Source organism: Hyla sarda, chromosome 1 (assembly GCF_029499605.1).
Source record: "Hyla sarda isolate aHylSar1 chromosome 1, aHylSar1.hap1, whole genome shotgun sequence".
NCBI lineage: Eukaryota > Metazoa > Chordata > Amphibia > Anura > Hylidae > Hyla > Hyla sarda.
In genome coordinates, this window is record NC_079189.1 from 269862716 (window position 1) to 269883627 (window position 20912).

Here is a 20912-nt window from a genome sequence, read left to right on the forward strand (position 1 = left end):
TTATATCCTCCGCCAGCTCCCGCGATATGCCGCGGGGTCACGCAGGCTATCAACGGCCGGGACCCGCGGCTAATACAGGACATCACCGATCGTGGTGATGCCCTGTATTAATCCTTCAGACGCGGCGATCAAAGCAGACCGCTGCGTTTGAAGTGAAAGTATCCCGGCTGCTCAGTCGGGCTGTTCAGGACAGCCGCAGTGAAATCTCTGTGTTCCCAACAGCTTACAGGACACCGGGAGGGCCATTACCTGCCTCCTCGGTGTCCGATCGACGAATGACTGCTCCGTGCCTGAGATCAGGCAGGAGCAGTCAAGCGCCAATAACACTGATCACAGGCGTGTTAATACACGCCAGTGATCTGTGTAAAAGATCAACGTGTGCAGTGTTATAGGTCCCTACGGGAGCTATAACACTGCAAAAAAAAAAAAAAGTAAAAAAAAAAAAAAGTGTTAAAGGTCATTTAACCCCTTCCCTAATAAAAGTTTGAATCACCCCCCTTTTCCCATAACAAAAAAAACCAGTGTAAATAAAAATAAAAACCTATATGTGGTATCGCCACGTTCGTAAATGTCCGAACTATAAAAATATATTGTTTATTAACCCGCAAAAAAATTCCAAAGTCCAAAATAACGTATTTTTGGTTGCTTTTTATATTGTGAAAAAATGAATAAAAAGCGATCAAAAAGTCAGATCAATACAAAAATGGTACCGCTAAAAACTTCAGATCACGGCGCAAAAAACGAGCCCTCATACCGCCCCATATGTGGAAAAATAAAAAAGTTAGCCAATTTTAAACGTATACATTTTTCTGCATGTAGTTATGATTTTTTACAGAAGTACGACAAAATCAAACCTATATAAGTAGGGTATCATTTTAACCTTATGGACCTACAGAAACGGAATCTACGGCGAAATGCACATTGATTTTTTTTTTCAGACAAAATAGAAGAAAAAACGCCATTTTGTAACTTTTGGGGGCTTCCGTTTCTACGCAGTACATTTTTCGGTAAAAATGACACCTTAAAAGTTGCAAAATGGCGTTTTTTCTTCTATTTTGTCACACAATTTTTTTTTTCCATTTCGCCGTAGATTTTTGGGTAAAATGACTGATGTCACTGCAAAGTAGAATTGGTGGCGCAAAAAATAAGCCATAATATGGATTTTTAGGTGCAAAATTGAAAGGGTTATGATTTTTAAAAGGTGAGGAGGAAAAAACAAAAGCGCAAAAACGGAAAAACCCATGGTCCTTAAGGGGTTAAACCGCATGATCAATGGCGTACATGTAAAAAAAATTCCAAAGCCCCAAAAAGCTCATTTTTGGTCACCATTAAAAAATGAATAAAAAGTGATCATAAAGTCAGATCAAAACAAAAATGGTACCGATAAAAACTTCAGATCACGGTGCAAAAAATTAGCCCTCATACCGCTGTGTACATGGAAAAATAAAAAAAAGTTATAGGGGTCAGAAGAGGACATTTTTAAACGTATACATTTTCCTGCATGTAGTTATGATTTTTTCTAGAAGTAGGACAAAATGAAACCTATATAAGTAGGGTACCATTTTAACCGTATGGACCTACAGAATAATGATAAGGTGTCATTTTTACCAAAATATGCACTGCGTAGAAACGGAAGCCCCCAAAAGTTACAAAATGGCGTTTTTCCTTCAATTTTGTCGCACAATTTTTTTTTCCGTTTCGCCGTGAATTTTTGGGCAAAATGACTAATGTCACTGCAAAGTAGAATCGGTGATGCAAAAAATAAGCCATAATATGGATTTTTAGGTGGAAAATTGAAAGGGTTATGAATTTTAAAATGTAAGGAGGAAAAAACGAAAGTTCAAAAACTGAAAACCATGCATCCTTAAGGGGTTAAATCATTTGAAAACTCTTACCAAAATGATATATGTATTTATTTGTGTAGTACATCATAAAAGCATCACCTTGTCACTATCAGAATTCTCTGCTTCATATGAAGAAACACTATCAGGATCCACTTCGCTTGATGATTTCTGGGGCGTCTGCAAAATTAAGTTTGAAAAGGAGTATAGGAAACATACAAACAAAAAAAAAAAACTAATCAGAATAATGCACACATCCAAATATGTACTGAGAAGCTTGGCTCTGCCTCCATGACAAAAAACAAAACAAAAAAAAAAATAACCAAAAACTAACCAAGAGATTAATCATAACCCCTTCATTCTAAAAATTTCTGAAAAGTTTAATTTAATAGGTGTCAAATGTTTTCTGAAGAGTCAGCGCTGCCATGTAGCCACCAAAAAATGTATAACAATAATAATTGAATTATATAAAAAAAAAAAAAAAAAAAATATGGTATCGTTTGGGTTATGTTCACCTGGATTGTACATGCTACAGATTTTATGTTGTGTATTTCAGACTTAAACTGCATAAAATCTGCAGCGCATACATTTGTGTACATACATACTCTCAAAGTTACTCTACAGGTACCCCTGGTTCCACTAAGAAGCAATTTTTTCTGTCAAATTGCGAAGGAATCTGTAAAGGAAGATGGATGATGAGAACAAAATCTAATGCAATTTTTCATTTAACCTGACACCATAAAATATTAAAGGGGTGCTCCACTGGAAAGCTTTTTAGATCAACTGGTGCCAGAAAGTTAAACAGATTTGTAAATTACTTATATTAAAAAATCTAAATCCTTACAGTACTTATCAGCTGCTGTTATGATCCACAGGAAGTTCTTTTCTTTTTGAAATTCCTTTCTGCTTGACCACAGTGCTCTCTGCTGACACCTCTGGGGATTTGCTCCTAATCCGGACAGTTCCTAAAATGGACAGAGGTGTCAGCAGAGAGCACTGTGGTCAGACAAAGGAAACTCAAAGCGAAAAGAACTTCCAGTGGATCATTCAGCAGCTGATAAGTACTGGAAGGATTAAGATTTTTTAATAGAAGTAATTTAAAAATCTGTTTAACTTTGTATTTTTTTTATTTACTGGTGACCGTTTCCTAGAGGAGTGCCCCTTTAAGCTTTGTGGGTTTTTACCGAATCACACAGACCTGTGAAAACCGTACATACCACTGCAGAGTTAAGCTGTTTTTCATTGCCTTCTTCACTCAATGTGTCAGAATTCATAACAGACGGTTTTTCCTCATCACACTCTTTCTCATTAGGTGCTTCACTATCTGAGGAGTTGGTTGACTGAAAAATAATTTTATAAAGAGAACATTAGTACATTTTATGTTTAACATTTTAATACTTTTTAACCCCTTGGGGACGGAACCCATTATGACCCGAAGGACGGGAGCATTTTTTGCAAATCTGACCACTGTCACTTTAAGCATTAATAACTCTGGGATGCTTTTACTTAGAAATTTTATTCCGAGATATTGTTTTTTCGTGACATATTCTACTTTATGGTAGTGGTAAATTTTCGTCGATACTTGCATTATTTCTTGGTGAAAATTTCCAAAATTTGATGAAAAATGTAAAAATGTTGCATTTTTCGAACTTTCAAGCTCTCTGCTTGTAAGGAAAATAGACATTCCAATTAAATGTTATATTGATTCACATATACAATATGTTTACTTTATAATTGCATCATAAAGTTGACGTTTTTACTTTTGGAAGACATCAGAGGGCTTCAAAATTCAGCAGCAATTTTCCAATTTTTCACAAACTTTTCAAAATCGAAATTTTTCAGGGACCAGTTCAGTTTTGAAGTGGATTTGAAGGGCCTTCATATTAGAAATACCCCACGAATGACCCCATTATAAAAACTGCACCCCTCAAAGTATTCAAAATGACATTCAGTAAGTGTGTTAACCCTTTAGGTGTTTCACAGGAATAGCAGCAAAGTGAAGGAGAAAATTCTAAATCTTCATTTTTTACACTTGCATGTTCTTGTAGACTAAGTTTTTGAATTTTTACAAGTGGTAATAAGGAGAAAAAGCCCACCAAAATTTGTAACCCAATTTCTCTCGAGTAAGGAAATGCCTCATATGTTGATGTCAAGTGTTCGGCGGGCGCAATAGAGGGCTCAGAAGGGAAGGAGTGAAAATGGGATTTTGGAAAGTGAATTTTGCTGAAATTGTTTTTGGGGGGCATGTCACATTTAGAAAGCCCCTATGGTGCCAGAACAGCAGAAAACCCCACATAGCATATCCCTCAAGGCACGTAACAAGGGGTCCAGTTAGCCTTAACACCACACAAGTGTTTGACGACTTTTCGTTAAAATCGGATGCGTAAATGAAAAAAATAATTATTTTTTCACTAAAGTGTAAAAATGGTAAATTTGGGGGGAAAAATGCAAAGGGTAATGGGAGAAAATACCCCCCAAAATTTGTAACCCCATCTCTTCTGAGTATGGAACTACCCCATGTTAGGACGTAAAATGCTCTGCGGGCAAATTACAATGCTCAGAAGAGAAGATGCGTCATTGAGCTTTTGGAAAGAGAATTAGTTTAAAATTGTAGTCAGAGGCCATGTGCGATTACAAAGCCCCCTCGTGGTGCCATAACAGTGGACCTCCCCACGTGACCCCATTTTGGAAACTACACCCCTCACAGATTTTAATAAGGGGTGCAGTGAGTATTTACACCCCACTGGCGTTTGACGGACCTTTGGAACAGTGGGCTGTGCAAATTAAAAATTGCATTTTTCATTTTCACGGACCACTGTTCCAAAAATCTGTCAGACACCTGCAGGGCGCAAATGCTCACTGCACCCCTTAATACATTACGTGAGGGGTGTAGTTTGAAAAAAATGGGGTCACATGTGGGGGGGGGTCCATTGTTCTGGCACTATTGGGGCTTTGTAAACACACGTGGCCTTCAATTCCGGACAAATTTTCTCTTTAAAATCCCAATGGAACCCCTTCTCTTCTGAGCACTGTAGTTTGCCCGCAGAGCACTTTACATCCACATATGGGGTATTTTCTTACTCAGAAGAAATGGGGTGACACATTTTGGGGGGCTTTTTCCCTTGTGAACATGAAAAATTTAGGGTAACACCAGCAGAAAAATATTTTTCTTCATTTTCCCATCCAATTTTAATGAAAATTCATCAAACACCTGTGGGGTGTTAAGGCTCACTATACCCCTTGTCACGTTCCGTGAGGGGTGTAGGTTCGAAAATGGGGTCACATGTGGGTATTTATTTTTTTGCGTTTATATCAGAACCGCTGTAAAATCAGCCACCCCTGTGCAAATCAGCAATTAAGGCCTCAAATGTGCATGGTGCGCTCTCACTCCTGAGCCTTGTTGTGCGTCCGCAGAGCATTTTACGCCCACATATGGGGTATTTCCGTACTCAAGAGAAATTGTGTTACAATTTTGGGGGGTCTTTTTTTCCCTTTTACACCAGCTTTTACACCAGCGTGTAAAAGGTTTTATTTATTTTTTTACACTAACATGCTGGTGTAGACCCCAACTTTACCTTTTCATAAGAGGTAAAAGGAGAAAAAGAACTCCAAAATCTGTAATGCAATTTCTCCTGAGTACGGAGATACCCCATATGTGGCCCTAAACTGTTTCCTTGAAATACGACAGGGCTCCAATTTGAGAGAGCGCCATGCGCATTTGAGGCCCAATTTGGGGATTTGAATCCGCTACAAAAATACTCCACGGCAGTGTTTTCCAAACAGGGTGTCTCCAGCTGTTGCAAAACTCCCAGTGTGTATTTGTAGTGTTTTACTTTTTATTTTGTTTAGGTGTAGTGTAGTGTTTTTGGGATACATTCACACGGTTGGGTTTACATTGAGTTTGAGCTGGGTGTTGGAGACTGTATGTAAGAAGTGGTATGAAAGTCAGTGTGAACGATGCCATAGTGTGTGATGATTCTGAGGATGTGGAATCATTGTGGGTAGAATTACAAAAGGAGGGAAATACTGAAAAAATAATATTTGGGGTAATCTACAGACCCCCTAATATCACTGAAGAGATAGAAGTTCGGCTTCATAAACAAATAGAGAGGGCCGCCCGGGCAGGTACAGTGGTAATAATGGGAGATTTTAACTATCCAGATATAGATTGGGGTCCGGGGTTGGCTAAAACTACAAAGGGGCGACAATTCCTAAATTTATTGCAGGATAATTTTCTGGGCCAGTTTGTGGAGGACCCAACAAGAAGTGATGCCTTGTTGGATCTGATCATTTCCAACAAGGCAGAGCTGGTTGGTAATGTAACTGTGCGGGAAAACCTTGGTAATAGCGACCACAATATAGTTACTTTTGACTTAAAATGCAGAAAACAAAGACAGACAGGGAAGGCAAAAACATATAACTTTAAAAAGGCAAATTTCCCTGGGCTGAGGGCTGCACTACAGGACATAGACTGGGGGGAGGTGTTGTCAAATACTGATACAGAAGGTAAATGGGACATCTTTAAATCAACTCTAAATAACTATACAGCTAAATATATACCAAAGGGGAACCAATATAAACGATTAAAACTAAATCCTACATGGCTGACACATGATGTTAAAAGAGCAATAAACAACAAAAAAATAGCCTTCAAAAAATACAAATCTGATGGGTCAGCGATAACATTTAAACAGTACAAGGAGCTTAATAAAATCTGTAAAAATGTAATAAAAACAGCAAAAATTAAAAATGAGAGACAGGTGGCCAAAGAAAGCAAAACTAATCCTAAATATTTTTTTAGATATATAAATGCAAAAAAACCAAGGTACCAATGATAATGGGGAGGTTGTCACAGGCGATCAAGAGAAGGCGGAGCTACTGAATGGGTTCTTTAGTTCTGTATACACTATGGAAGAAGGAGCTGACATTGGCCAGGTCAGTGCTGGTAACACATCATGTAATGTACTGAACTGGCTTAATGTAGAGATGGTACAAGGTAAGTTAAGTAAAGTAAATGTAAGCAAAACTCCAGGGCCGGATGGACTACACCCAAGAGTTCTTAGAGAGGCAAGTTCAGTAATATCTGTACCCCTGTTCATGATATTTAGAGATTCTCTGGTGTCTGGTATTGTGCCAAGGGACTGGCGCAAGGCGAATGTGGTGCCAATCTTCAAAAAGGGCTCTAGGTCTTCCCCAGGAAACTATAGACCGGTAAGTTTAACGTGCATTGTGGGTAAATTGTTTGAAGGACTTATAAGGGATTACATACAGGAATACATAGGGGATAATTGTATTATAAGTGATAGCCAGCATGGGTTTACTAAGGATAGAAGTTGTCAAACCAATCTAATTTGCTTTTATGAAGAGGTGAGTAGAAGGAATGGCTGTGGATATAGTGTTTCTGGATTTTGCTAAAGCGTTTGATACTGTCCCTCATAGACGTCTGACAGGTAAGTTAAGGTCTTTGGGTTTGGAAATTTTAGTTTGTAACTGGATTGAACACTGGCTCATGGATCGTACCCAGAGAGTGGTGGTCAATGATTCGTACTCTGATTGGTCCCCGGTTATTAGTGGTGTACCCCAAGGTTCAGTACTGGGACCGCTGCTGTTTAATTTATTTATCAATGATATAGAGGATGGTATTAACAGCTCTGTTTCTATCTTTGCAGATGACACCAAGCTTTGTAGCACGGTACAGTCTATAGAGGATGTGCATAAGTTACAAGATGACTTGGATAGACTAAGTGTCTGGGCATCCACTTGGCAAATGAGGTTCAATGTGGATAAATGTAAGGTTATGCATCTGGGTACTAATAACCTGCATGCATCGTATGTCTTAGGGGGGATTAAACTGGCAGAGTCACTGGTAGAGAAGGATCTGGGTGTACTTGTAGATCACAGACTACAGAATAGCATGCAATGTCAGGCTGCTGCTTCCAAAGCCAGCAGGATATTGTCATGTATCAAAAGAGGCATGGACTCAAGGGACAGGGACATAATACTCCCCCTTTATAAATCATTGGTTCGGCCTTACCTGGAATATGCTGTTCAGTTTTGGGCACCTGTCCATAAAAGGGACACTGCGGAGTTGGAAAGGGTGCAGAGACGCGCGACTAAACTAATATGGGGCATGGAACATCTTAGCTATGAGGAGCGATTAAAGGAGTTACAATTGTTTAGTCTTGAGAAGAGACGTTTAAGGGGGGATATGATAAACATATATAAGTATATTAATGGCCCATACAAAAAATATGGAGAAAAAAACTGTTCCAGGTTAAACCCCCCCAAAGGACGAGGGGGCACTCCCTCCGTCTGGAGAAGAAAAAGTTTAGTGTCAAGGGGCGACACGCCTTCTTTACCGTGAGGACTGTGAATTTATGGAACGGTCTACCTCAGGAACTGGTCACAGCAGGAACAATTAACAGCTTTAAAACAGGATTAGATACATTCCTGGAACAAAATAAGATTAATGCTTATGAAGAAATATAAAATCTCATCCCTTCCCCAATATCCCTACCCCTTACCCCACACCCCTACCCCTTAATTCCCTGGTTGAACTTGATGGACATATGTCTTTTTTCGACCGTACTAACTATGTAACTATGTAACTATGTGTTTGAGCTGTGGCGGAAAATTTTCCGCATCTCAAACTTGCAGCAGAAAACTTGCTGTAAACCCACCCAGTGTGCCCTGTACATTCACATGGTGGGGGGAGGGGGCAAACCTCCAGCTGTTGCAAAACTATAACTCCCAGCATGCACTGAGAGACCATACATGCTGGGAGTTATGCAACAGCTGGAGGCACATTGGTTGCGAAACACTGAGCGTTTGTTACTTAACTCAGTGTTTAGCAACCTGTGTGCCTCCAGCTGTTGCAAAAATACAACTCCCAGCATGTACAGTCTCAGTGCATGCTAGGAGTTGTATTTTTGCAACAGCTGGAGGCACATTGTTACCTAACTCAGTGTTTTGCAACCAAACTGTTTCACAACCAATGTGTCTCCAGCTGTTGCCAAACTGCAACAATCAGCATGCATTGACAGTCGTAAGGCATGCTGAGAGTTGTAGTTTTGCAAAAGCTGGAGGCACACTGCCACAACTCCCAGCATACCCTTTGGTAGTCTGTGCATGCTGGGAGTTATATTTATGCAACATTGAATGCACACTTTTTCATAGAAAAAATGTGCCTCCAGCTGTTGCAAAACTACAACCCCTAGCATGCCCTTTGGCTTTGCATGCTGCAAGTTGTTGCTAAGCAACAGTAGCGGAGTTGAACAGGCTCACCTCCTGTTGTATCCTGCCGCTGGGACCGATCCTGCTGCTTCTGTCTCCGCCACCGATCCTGAGGGGACCCCCGCTGGACCAGGGCAAGGTAGGAGACACCCGCAGGTCCCTAATGAGTCCCTACTGAGTTGATCCAGAGGAAGGCAAAAAAAAATAAAAAATAAACTCATACTAGAGGTAAAAAAAATTCCTTCCCAACTCCAAATGTGGCAGTCAGAATAAATCCCTGGATCAACTTTCTGTCCCTATAATTCTAATATACATAACCAGCAATGTTTTTACTCTCCAAAAATGCATCCAGACCCCTTTTAAATTCTTTTACAGAGTTCCCCATGACCACCTCCTCCGGGAGAGAATTCCACAGTCTCATTGCTCTTACAGTAAAGAACCCCAGTCTGTGGTGGTGTAGAAACCTTCTTTCCTCTAAACGGAGAGGATGCCCCCTTGTTACAGATACAGTCCTGGGTATAAATAGATTATGGGAAAGATCTCTGTACTGTCCCCTTGATATATTTATACACAAGACCTCCAGTGATTACCCCTGGAGTAATCTGGAGCTCACCTCCTCATAAAAGCTGATCAGGTTAGTTTGACAGGACCGATCCCTCATAAACCCATGCTGATATGGAGTAATACATTTATTTTTATCAAGATACTTAGAAAACCCTCAAACTATTTACATACAACAGAGGTTAAACTAAGAGATGCTATTTTTAACAGGCCTATAATTCCAGGGGTCACTTTTTGACCCCTTTTTAAATATTGGCACCACATTTGCTATGTACCAGTCCTGGGGAATCGTCCCTGTCACTATAGAGTCCTTTAAAGGACATCTGCAGTGCTGGGCAAAAAAACTTTTTTTTTACCTCATTTAATAGGTCTTTGAAAGACCTTTCCAACGATGTCTCCCCCATCAAAATTGGCCCAGTCGTTCTCCCGTTATCAGCACACGAATTACGGAGGAGAAGTGAAAATAAAACTACATCTCCCATCATGCCTTGTGCTTACTTCCTGTAAGCTGCTGCCCTCCCCCTGTTCTATACCCCCGAGCAAATTATTATATTGTAACGCCCACATCTCCCTTCCCTATGCATACACCCTCCCCTTCTGCTCATCTCCCCCTCCCCATGCTGGCTCCTGTCCAGTGATGAAGCAGCTGCCTCCGTGCTCACTGTAGTGTGGGCACTGGAGAGTGGATAGTGAAAGTAAAAATGGTAAAAAAAAAATATATAATTGTTTGTCTATAAAACTGTCCTGATAGGTGTCCCTCCATCTTTTTCACAACTACAACTCCAAGTATGCCCAGTTATTTTATATGCTGTTCGGGCATGCTGGGAATTCCAGTGGTGCCTCCAGCTGTTGCAAGACTACAAATCCCAGCATGCCCTGTCAGCTTTCTGCTGTTTGAGTGTATAAAGGAGTTGTAGTTCACCAACACCTCTACTGTATCGGGAGACTCCTGGGAGTTGTAGTTCACCAACACCTCTATTGTATCTCTGTAGTCTCCTGGGAGTTGTAGTTCACCAACACCTCTATTGTATCTCTGTAATCTCCTGGGAGTTGTAGTTCACCAACACCTCTATTGTATCTCTGTAGTCTCCTGGGAGTTGTAGTTCATACACCAGTGTTTCCCAACCAGGGTGCCTCCAGATGTTGCAAAACTACTACTCCCAGCATTCCCTGGTTGGGAAACACTGGCATACACACACACATAACAGGGACTACAACTCCCAGCATGTGTCATTCAGTAGTCCCCCCCCCTCACACACAGAATCATCTCCAGTATGATATTTCTTCCCTGTAGTCTATACACCACCAGCCCGTGCAGTGTAATATGTCTCCTTCACACACACGTCCTCCCCTCCCCACCCCCCCCCTCCCTGCTCTGTGGTTTGCTCTGTGTTTTCCCCCATGAAAACTTGAAACCTCCCCGTGATGAGTGAGGTCCTATGTAGACAGAGCAGGGGAGGGGGGAGGAGCTGTGGACGTCCTCATTCTCCCCCTGATTGAATCTTACAGATAGGGGCGTTTCTGAGGATGAGCCTATGGCTGCCTCAGAAAGCACCCGCTCATGCATATGCATAAGCAGGGAGGACATGACAGAGGCTAGGGGGAGCACAAACACTGCTGGGAGGAAGAGATCTCCGTCCCCAAGATGGCGGCTGCAATGTAATGAATAGGGGACGGACGCAGGACTACTGGGCTATGCTGGCAACTCTAATATCTCAGAAACGGCTGTATATAGGTAAATAGGACTAATTGACTGAATTGTATAACTTTTGTTTGGGGAACATTTGGGCAGGGATTTTTGACCACTACAGTTGTCCTTTAATATAATCGACAGACCCATATTTCTAATATTACTTAACTCCCTTAGAACACAAGGGTGGATGCCATCTGGACCTGGTGATTTGCCTTTTTAGATTTTTTTGTAGGCGGCACTATACTACTGTACTGTAGGCGGCATTGCATTGGGGAGTTTACCTTTTCTTTCTGTATTTCACCTGGCATTTCATTTTCCTCTGTGAATACAGTGGAGAAAAAGGTGTTTAAAGGAATAGTCCGGTACAGACTATTCTTATTCAATCCTGCCCGGGATGCAAAAAAAGTCAAAACAAACTTTCACTTACCTTCCTACGTACCCCCGGAGCTCCGCTATAGCTGATCGGTCGTCTGGGCTGTCTGCTTCATACTTCCCTTAGCCCGGAACATCACAGGGCTCTTTAGCCAATCACCAGCTGCAGTGATGTCCCGCCTCGGCCCGTGATAGACTGAAGCGCCGTCTGACGTTCCGGGCAAAAGGAATTAGGAAGCAGATAGCCCGGCCGACCAATCAGCTGTTACGGAGCTCCGTGGGTAATGTAGGAAGGATAGTGAAAGTTAGTTTTCATTTTTTTTGCAGCCCCCGCAGGATAGAATAAGAATAGCCTGTTCCGGACTATTCCTTTAATATATTTGTTTCTTCCTGAACCCCATCTATAAATTTCCCTCTCATTTTTTAATACCTTAAGGACACAGCTCATTTTGGCCTTAATGACACAAGAAATTAAAATTTTAGCATTTTTGTTTTCTCCTCCTCGCATTCTAATATCATAACTTTTATATTTCTATCCACAGACCCATATTTTTTTTGTGTGACCAATTGCACTTTGCAATGACACCTTTTATTTTACCATAAAATTTATGTCAAAACTAAAAATTATTTGTGTGGGGAAATCGAAATGAAAACAGCAATTTTGCACATTTTAGAGGGTTTAGCTTTTATGCTGTACATGGTAGACAGTAAAATTAACATGTTTTCTTTATTCTTTGGGTCAATACGATTAAAAATGATACCCATGATTACTTACTTTTCTATTACTGTACCGCTTTAAAAAAAGAAAGAAAAAAAATGCTTAAAAGGGGTACTCCAGTGGAAAATGTTTTCATTAACTGGTGCAAGAAAGTTAAACAGATTTGTAAATTACTTCTATTAAAAAATATTTATCCTTCCAGTACTTTTTAGGAGCTGTATGCTACAGAGTAAATTCTTTTCTTTTTGAATTTCTTTTTTGTCTTGTCCACAGTGCTCTCTGCTGACACCTGATGCCCGTATCTGGAACTGTCCAGCGCAGGAGAAAATCCTCATAGTAAACATAAGTTGCTCTGGACAGTTCCTGACGCGGACAGAGGTGTCAGCAGAGAGCACTGTGGACAAGACAAAAAAGAAATTCAAAAAGCAAAGAATTTCCTCTGTAGCATAAAGCTGCTAATAAGTACTGGAAGGATAAAGATTTTTTTTTTATTAGAAGTAATTTACAAATCTGTTAAACTTTCTGGCACCAGTTCATTTAAAAAAAAAAGTTTTCCACCGGAGTACACCTTTAACAAGTTGCAACATCACTGTTATACACACTTACAAGTATTAAGACCCCTAGGGGTCATACAGCCACATAGCATATTGTTAAAATACCTTAAAGGGGCACTCCACTGAAAAAAAAAATTTGTTTCAATCAACTGGTGCAAGAAAGTTAAACAGATTTGTAAACTACTTCTATTTAAAAATCTTAATCCTTCCAGTACTAATCCGCTTTTCTTTTTGGATTTCCTTTCTGTCTGACCACAGTGTTCTCTGCTGACACAGGTGTCAGCAGAGAGCACTGTGGTCAGACAGAAAGGAAATTCAAAAAGAAAAAGAACTTCATCTGGCGAATACAGCAACTGATAAGTACTGGAAGGATTAATATTTTTAAATAGAAGCAATTTACAAATCTATTTAAAGGGGTTATCCAGCATAAGGTGATTTTAGTAAGTACCTGGCAGACAGTAATGGATATTCTTAGGAAGGATCTGCGCTTGTCTTGGGGCTAAATGGCTTTGTTGTAAGATTACCGTAACACTGTGGCTAGCTGTTTGTGAACTAGTATTTCCTGCTTGACTTTTCTTTTTTTGACTACAAATCCCACTATGCAATCTTACTCCCTCCCACACATCAGCCACCCCACCCATTGAAACATAAATGAGTGGCATCCATTGAAATCAGTGTGGTTTTCAATCAGGGTGCCTCCAGCTGTTGCATTAGTTGCAGATTGATCCCTCCCCCCATTGAAGCAGACAGGCTCCCGGTCATCAGCTGACTAGTGAGTCAGGTCTCGGCCGCATTGCAAGCTGGGAAAAATCCGAGACAAGAGTCATTTTGTATGCTGGTAAAAATAAATATTGGAGTGAAAATCACAGAAGAATTGTGAGAAAACAGACACACAGGTACAGACACTATATTATGAACTAAACTGCCCCTGTAGCATAGTCAAATAAAAAAAAATCCTGAAATACCCCTTTAAAATTGCCCTATTTTGACCATCTATAACTTTCTCAATTTTTCATATACGGGGGATGTATCAGGGCTCATTTTTGCGCTGTGATCTGTTTATTAATTTTTTTAAATGTTTTTTTGGGGTTAAAATGGGAAAAGGGACTATTTAAATTTTGTGAGAAGGTGAAGGGTATGGTGATCGATGGATGCTGTGTGTCACCAAGGCTCCTGGCTTTGGTGAAGTAAGAGCCGGTATTATTCAAGTGCCTGTACTGCGATGCAGTCTGACACTAAGCAGTCTGACACGAAGGCTAGGTTCAGATCACGGAATCTCCGGGCAGAAAATTTCCGCCTGGAGATTCTGAGTGCGGCCAGCGCTGACTGAATCAGTCTGCGCTAGGACCGCGCTGACACTGCAGTCTCCAAAAGACTGCAATGTGTTCTGCGTGGATTTCCGCCTGAAGAAAGAGCAACGCCATTCTTCAGGTGGAAATTTCCAAGCGGATTTTCCGTTCACAAATTCCGCTTCCCAAATTCTAAAGTGTGAATTTGTGAACGGAAACCCATTCACTTCACTATGCATTCTAGCAAGCGGAATTTCTGCCTGCAATTTCAAAGCGGAATTGCAGGCGGAAATTCTGTAGTCCGAACCTAGCCCAAGACTGTAGTATGGCTGGAAGGCCAATCCGGGACGGCTCTTACTGGGAATGACCAAGTGCAAGGTGGGGGTCATTTCCCACAATCCAGGCCGGCTTTTGTTGGCCTTAAAGCTAGGCTGTCTCACGAGCTGCGGGGGATTTGCTGTTTGCAGCTCACAGAGCAAGATAAAGCTGTGTGTGGCATCCTTCCCTCTGGTTGCTCCTAGATTGAAAGCTTCTGAACAGCCTAGCTGGAGGCTTGGAAAAATGTTGCTTAGTGCCGCATGGCAAACTCAGGTGTGAACACACACCAAGGAAATACAGGTGGACTAGGTTATGTTTTCCTTAAAGTAGGGATCGACTGATTATCGTTATGGCCAATATTATCGGCCGATAATCCAGATTTTGGGCATTATCGGTATCGGCAATTACCTTGCCGATAAGCCGATAATGCGCCGCCCCGCATCGCACCCCCCACCGCACCGCCCCCATTGCCTCCCCCATCCCCGGTTTTATAATTACCTGTTCCCGGGGCCCACGCTTCTTCTTGCTCCTGCTGCGTCCTGCGTTACGCTGTGCGCAGTGACGTCACCATCAGTGCGCACAGTGACAGTTCAGGAGGACGCCACCGGAGCCAGATGTAGAGTGGACCCCGGGAACAGGTAATTATAAAACCGGGGATGGGGGAGGCAATCGGGCCGGGGTGGTTCGGCGGGCCGGGGAGGGGGGGGGGGGGGTTTAGCGGTCGCGGTGCGGCGGGTCGGTGGTGGTGATAGGTCTCAGGACCCCCGGACAGGCAGGGGGAGAGAAACGGGTGGCGGCGGCAGTCTATGGCACCGCAAAAGCCACTGCAGTGCAATGGTTTAAAGCGCCCGCTTTAAATCAATGATCTGCAGTGGTGTCGCGGGGGGATAAATAGCCGTTAACTTATACCGGAATATCGGTATAAGTTATCGGCTATCGGCCCTAACCTACACCGATTATCGGCCCTAAAAAAAATTATATCGGTCAATCCCTAATTTAAAGACACAGTCTCCTTACCTCTATACTGCAACCACAACTATTTGCAAGAGCGAGTCATCACAATTTTTATTAAGGGAGGGGATTTTTCACCTTTTTATAAACTTTTTTTTTTATTACACTTATGTCCCCATAGGTGACTATTTATAGCAATCATTTGATTGCCAACACTGTTCGTTACTATGCATAGGGCATAGCTCAAATCAATGTTATAGGCGACCTGCTCTGGTCTGAGATAGAGCAGAAGACCCCAGGAGACAGACGAAGGCAAGTGAGGGGATCTCCGTCCACCACTATGGATGTTCGGATCCCCGTGGCAGCGCCGATCCGATCATCCATTTTAACTCCCACATTGCCACAGATGCTGTGATCTGTATTGTTAATGGCATCTGAGGGATCAATGGCGGACATAAGCGTGATCGCTGATGTCTGCCATTACCGGCAGGTCTCTGGCTGCTGCGCTATGCATGATGTGAGTCATGTATACGACGTAAATGTATGTCCTGGTGCGTTAAGTACCAAGACGTACATTTATGTCCTATGTCGTTAAGAGGTTAAAAGGGACAACACTTTCATTACTAACCTTTTTGCTATTTACATAGTTAAAATTAGCAAGAATAGAAAACGACTGTCAAAAGAGTGTAAAACTACCGTATATACTCGAGTGTAAAACTACCGTATATACCGAAAACACCCCCCTCGGCTTATACTCGAGTGAACTCTCCACCCACAGAGGTCTTCAACCTGTGGACCTCCAGAGGTTTCAAAACTACAACTTCCAGCAAGCCCGGGCAGCCATCGGCTGTCCGGGCTTGCTGGGAGTTGTAGTTTTGAAACCTCTGGAGGTCCGCAGGTTGAAGACCACTGCGGCCTTCGACATCATCCAGCCCCCTCTCACCCCCTTTAGTTCTGTACAGTACTCGCCTCCGCTCGGCGCTGGTCCGGTGCTGCCGGACTGTCCGGTGAGGAGGTCGTCTGGTGGGATAGTGGTTCCGGGCTGCTATCTTCACCGGGGAGGCCTCTTCTAAGCGCTCCGGGCCCGGCCCCAGAATAGTCACGTTGCCTTGACAACGACGCAGAGGTACGTTCATTACCAACGTCCTTCTGCGTCATCGTCAAGGCAACGCCTCTATTCTGGGCCCGAAGCGCGGAGAAGAGGCGCCCCCAGTGAAGACAGCAGCCCGGAACCACTACCCCACCGGACGACCTCCCCACCGGACAGTCCGGCAGCACCGGACCAGCGCCGAGCGGAGGAGAGTACTGTACAGAACTAAAGGGGGTGAGAGGGGGCTGGATGATGTCGAAGGCCGCAGTGGTCTTCAACCTGCGGACCTCCAGAGGTTTCAAAACTACAACTCCCAGCAAGCCTGGACAGCCGATGGCTGCCCGGGCTTGCTGGGAGTTGTAGTTTTGAAACCTCTGGAGGTCTGCAGGTTGAAGACCGCTGAGGGCGGATGATGACAAGAGGATGATGAAGGGGGGGGTGTGGGATGATGACAAGGGGATGATGAAGGGGTGGGGTGTGGGATGATGACAAGGGGATGATGATGAGGGTCTGGATGATGACAGGGGGGGGGGGGGGATGATGTATTTCCCACCCTAGGCTTATACTCGAGTCAATAACTTTTCCTGGGATTTTGGGGTGAAATTAGGGGCCTCGGCTTATACTCGAGTATATACGGTAACCCCAAAATGTAAATTTTTTTTTTTTTTTTTTTTTTACAAATTCTACATTCTTCTAATAGCTTTTTAATGCTTCTTCACTGTAGTCCTGTTTTAGTAGTTCAATTGCTTTACTTTTGTAATTTATTGCCCTCCTAACATTTTTATTCATCCACGTTGGTTTTCTCCTATTCCTGATCCATTTATTCTCATAAAAAAGTTATATACCTTTTACAGTGAGAACTGAAAATATTTTTAAAAGTCTGCCAGTGTCAGTATTTGTGTTTTTGAGGACATTATCCCAATTTATATTGTTAAGGGCCATCAAACTTTGCCACGAGAGGTTCCCTTATTGGAGAACAAAGTATAATGTATTACATTATGATCACTATTTCCTAGGTATCCTTCTACCTGTACATTAGTTACTGTCAGGTTTGTTGGTTAATATTAAGTTCAGTAGGGTCAGGCCCTCCACCATTTGGAACACATAAGTGTCTTTAGCTATAGTCTGAGACCTGTGAATCTTATAAAGCAAACAGGTTTCTGTCTCCCAGTTCATATCAGGATAGTGAAAGCCTCAGATTATTAACACCTCTTTATAATTTGCTGCTTTGTTTATTTGCCTCAGTAATTGATCTTCTGCCTCCTCCATTATATTTGGTGGCTTATAGCAAACCCCCCCCCCCCCCCCAAATCAGAATTTTTTTATTTTTATCTACGTATATTTCTACCCATAATGACTCCACATTATCTTTTCCCTCTCATATATCCTCCCGCAGTGTGGCCTTCAGACTCGGGGATGTGGAAATCCTATCGCCCGACGCCCCTGACATGTAGTTCCGGGCAGGTGAATTTTTCATACATTTAGCCCTGTGCGACTTAACCCCCCCCCCCCTTTTTTTTTTCTTCTTCCTTTTATGCCAGTGTGAGGTGCGGGAGCGGATGCAGACTTGCATGGGACTCAAGTCTGCACCTCACAGCTGCGCTCAGGGTGTACAGGGCGGGCTCCGGACTCCTGACCGCTAATAGCTCGGCACGCGGCTGGCTATTAACCCTTTAGATCACCGCTGTCAAAGTTAACAGCAGTGTCTAAAGGGATCTTTTAACCATCCCTGGTGGTCTAGTGGGGTGGATCGCCGGGGGCGATCGTGGGGGGGCGATCCCCTGTGGAGGCAGCCGAGGGCTCACCTCTGCATCCATGGCTGCCCCCATAGATCTGCATTTGATTGAGCCTGCCTTGAGCAGGCTCAACCAAATGAACACAGATCAAATGGAGCTCAATAGAACTGCATTTATCTGTATGAGGAATCTAAGTGATTCTAAAAAATTTTTTTAAAATGTCTATAAAAAAAATTAAAAAGTTAATAAAAGTTTAAAAACACCCATTAACCCCTTCCATATTAGAGGTACATTCACAAAGGTGGATTTATTTGCAGGTTTTCCTCTGCGTATTTGAAAGGGGGCAGTCTCTTCTCCGCTGTCCGCAGCAGATTTTCAATCCGACGCAGACCTTTCTGACTTCAATGGGGCTTGCTGCGGATTTTCCGCAGTGTAAATTCCGCCTCCAAAAATCTGCTGCGGACAGCTGAGAAGAGCCTGCCCCCTTTCAAATACGCAGCGGGAAACCTGCAAATAAAGTCCGCCCGTGTGAACGACCCTAAAAGTTCATATTACCCCCCTTTCCATATATAAAATATGTAAACATAAAAATAAACATTTGGCATTGGCGCGTGTATAATTGACTGAACTATTAAAAAATAACATTTTACATCTCGTACGGTAAATAGCGTTAACGAAAAAAAAAAAATCACAGAATTGCTTTTTTATGTTTATATCATATCCCAGAAAAAATGAAGTAAAAAAAAAAGTGTTCAAAAAGTCTGATCAATGCCAAAATGGTACCGATACAAACAGTAAATTACGGCCCAAAAAAATTAGCCCTCATGCAGCCCAGTATACAGAAAAATTAATTATAGGGGTCAGGGATTTTCTTTTTTAAATTAAAAAAAATTATTAAAATGTGACGGAAACTAAAAGTTTGGTATTGGTGTAATCAGGCCGACGTAAAGTATCAAAATAATATGCAAATTTGACCACAAGGTGAATGGCAAAAAAAAAAACCAAAAAAATAAACCAAAGAAAAGTGAACCATAAGTTCATATCATTGGAAGAATTAAAGGAAATCTGTAATCAGAATCACCCGCACTAAACCTGTTACACAGGCTTGTAGTGCGGGTGATCCTGATTTAAACGCTTACCACCTGGTTAAAAATGGTTCAGCAGTTCTTCAGATATCTATTTTTAGTTTTCGGTTATTCCCTGGCTTGGGACTCAGTGGGAGGTCTTATCTCAGACTCGGCTATACGTCATTCTAGCTGGACGGAGCGGCCGCCCGGCTCCTGAATATTCATGACCTTGTAGTCTAACCTTGTAGGAGGGCCGCGCATGCGCCGCGTTCCGTACACCCGGAAGCGGCGTTCTCCCCCCGGCTTCACTCGAGCTGCGGCCCAATACAAGTAAGAAGAGGGCTGCATGAGTGAAAAGCCGGGGGGAGAACGCCGCTTCCGGGTGTACGGAACGCGGCGCATGCGCAGCCCTCCCCACCACACCTAGAAAAAGGAGTTGGACTACGAGGATAAGTTCATGAATATTCATGAGCCGGGCGGCAGCTCCGCCCAGCTAGAATGACGTGTGGCCGAGTCAGAGATGATAACACCTCCCACTGAGTCCCAAGCCAGGGAATAACAGAAAACTTAAAATAAAGATATCTGAAGAACCGCTGAACCATTTTTAACCGGGTAAGAAGCGTTTTAATCAGGATCACCCGCACTACAAGCCTGTGTAACAGGTTTAGTGCGGGTGATTCTGATGACAGATTTCCTTTAAGGGTGGACAGGAAGTCCTCAAATGAAGACTTCCTGTCCATCCACACAATAAACACGTCGTCCATTAATCTCCTATAGCAATGGATGAACTTGAGGAAAGGGTTAGTTCCAGAAAATATAAATCTTCTCTCAAACATGGCAACGAAGATGTTGGCCAGGGTACACGCGACCGGTGTACCCATGGCCACACCTCCTGTTTGGGCAAACCAAGAATCCTTAAACTGAAAGATATTCCCTGTCAGAATAAACTCTAGGGAGTCACATACAAAAAGTCTATGTACGGGCAACTTTTGTCCGCGCCCCTCAATTTCTTTAATGACCTCAAAACTCTTGTCCTGGGGTATGCTAGTATATAGACTCTCAATGTCTATCGACATAAATAGGCTATTCTCCGGCCAAGACATAGCCTCCAGGGTCTGTAAAAATTCAGTGGTATCTTTCACCTAAGCTGGAACTTCCGTTAATAAGGAAAGTAGCCAGTCGATAAACTTAGACAAAGGTTCAGTAAGAGCGCCTACCCCGGACACAATAGGGCATCGGGGGGGGGGGCAATAATTTTTCTGCCATTCTTTTAGATAGTACACCTTTCTCCATATAAGTTCCCAAGCAAGGACCATAGCTTGCCTGCAAGCCTAGAAGTAGGATTCCCAGGCAGTCTACAGTAGTTGCATTCATAATTATTTAATTGCCTGTAAGCTTCATGGCAGTAATAACATCTTGTCATCAATACAACATTACTTCCCTTATCGCATTTTTTTGTTATAATGTACCCTGGCCAACCTCTTCATTG

The 20912-nt window shown here is 42.5% G+C and overlaps 1 protein-coding gene across 1 annotated transcript in view; it reads right to left on the reverse strand.

The window, feature by feature from the left end:
* Positions 1 to 20912, reverse strand: part of HDGFL2 (HDGF like 2) — a 236887-nt gene that overhangs the window by 133574 nt on the left and 82401 nt on the right. Inside the window, exons 4-5 of the mRNA XM_056572250.1 lie at positions 3059 to 3181; positions 1944 to 2021 (exon numbers count right to left, since the gene is read on the reverse strand). Of these exons, the coding sequence (XP_056428225.1) occupies positions 1944 to 2021; positions 3059 to 3181 (201 nt within the window). The remainder of the gene's footprint in view (positions 1 to 1943; positions 2022 to 3058; positions 3182 to 20912) is intronic.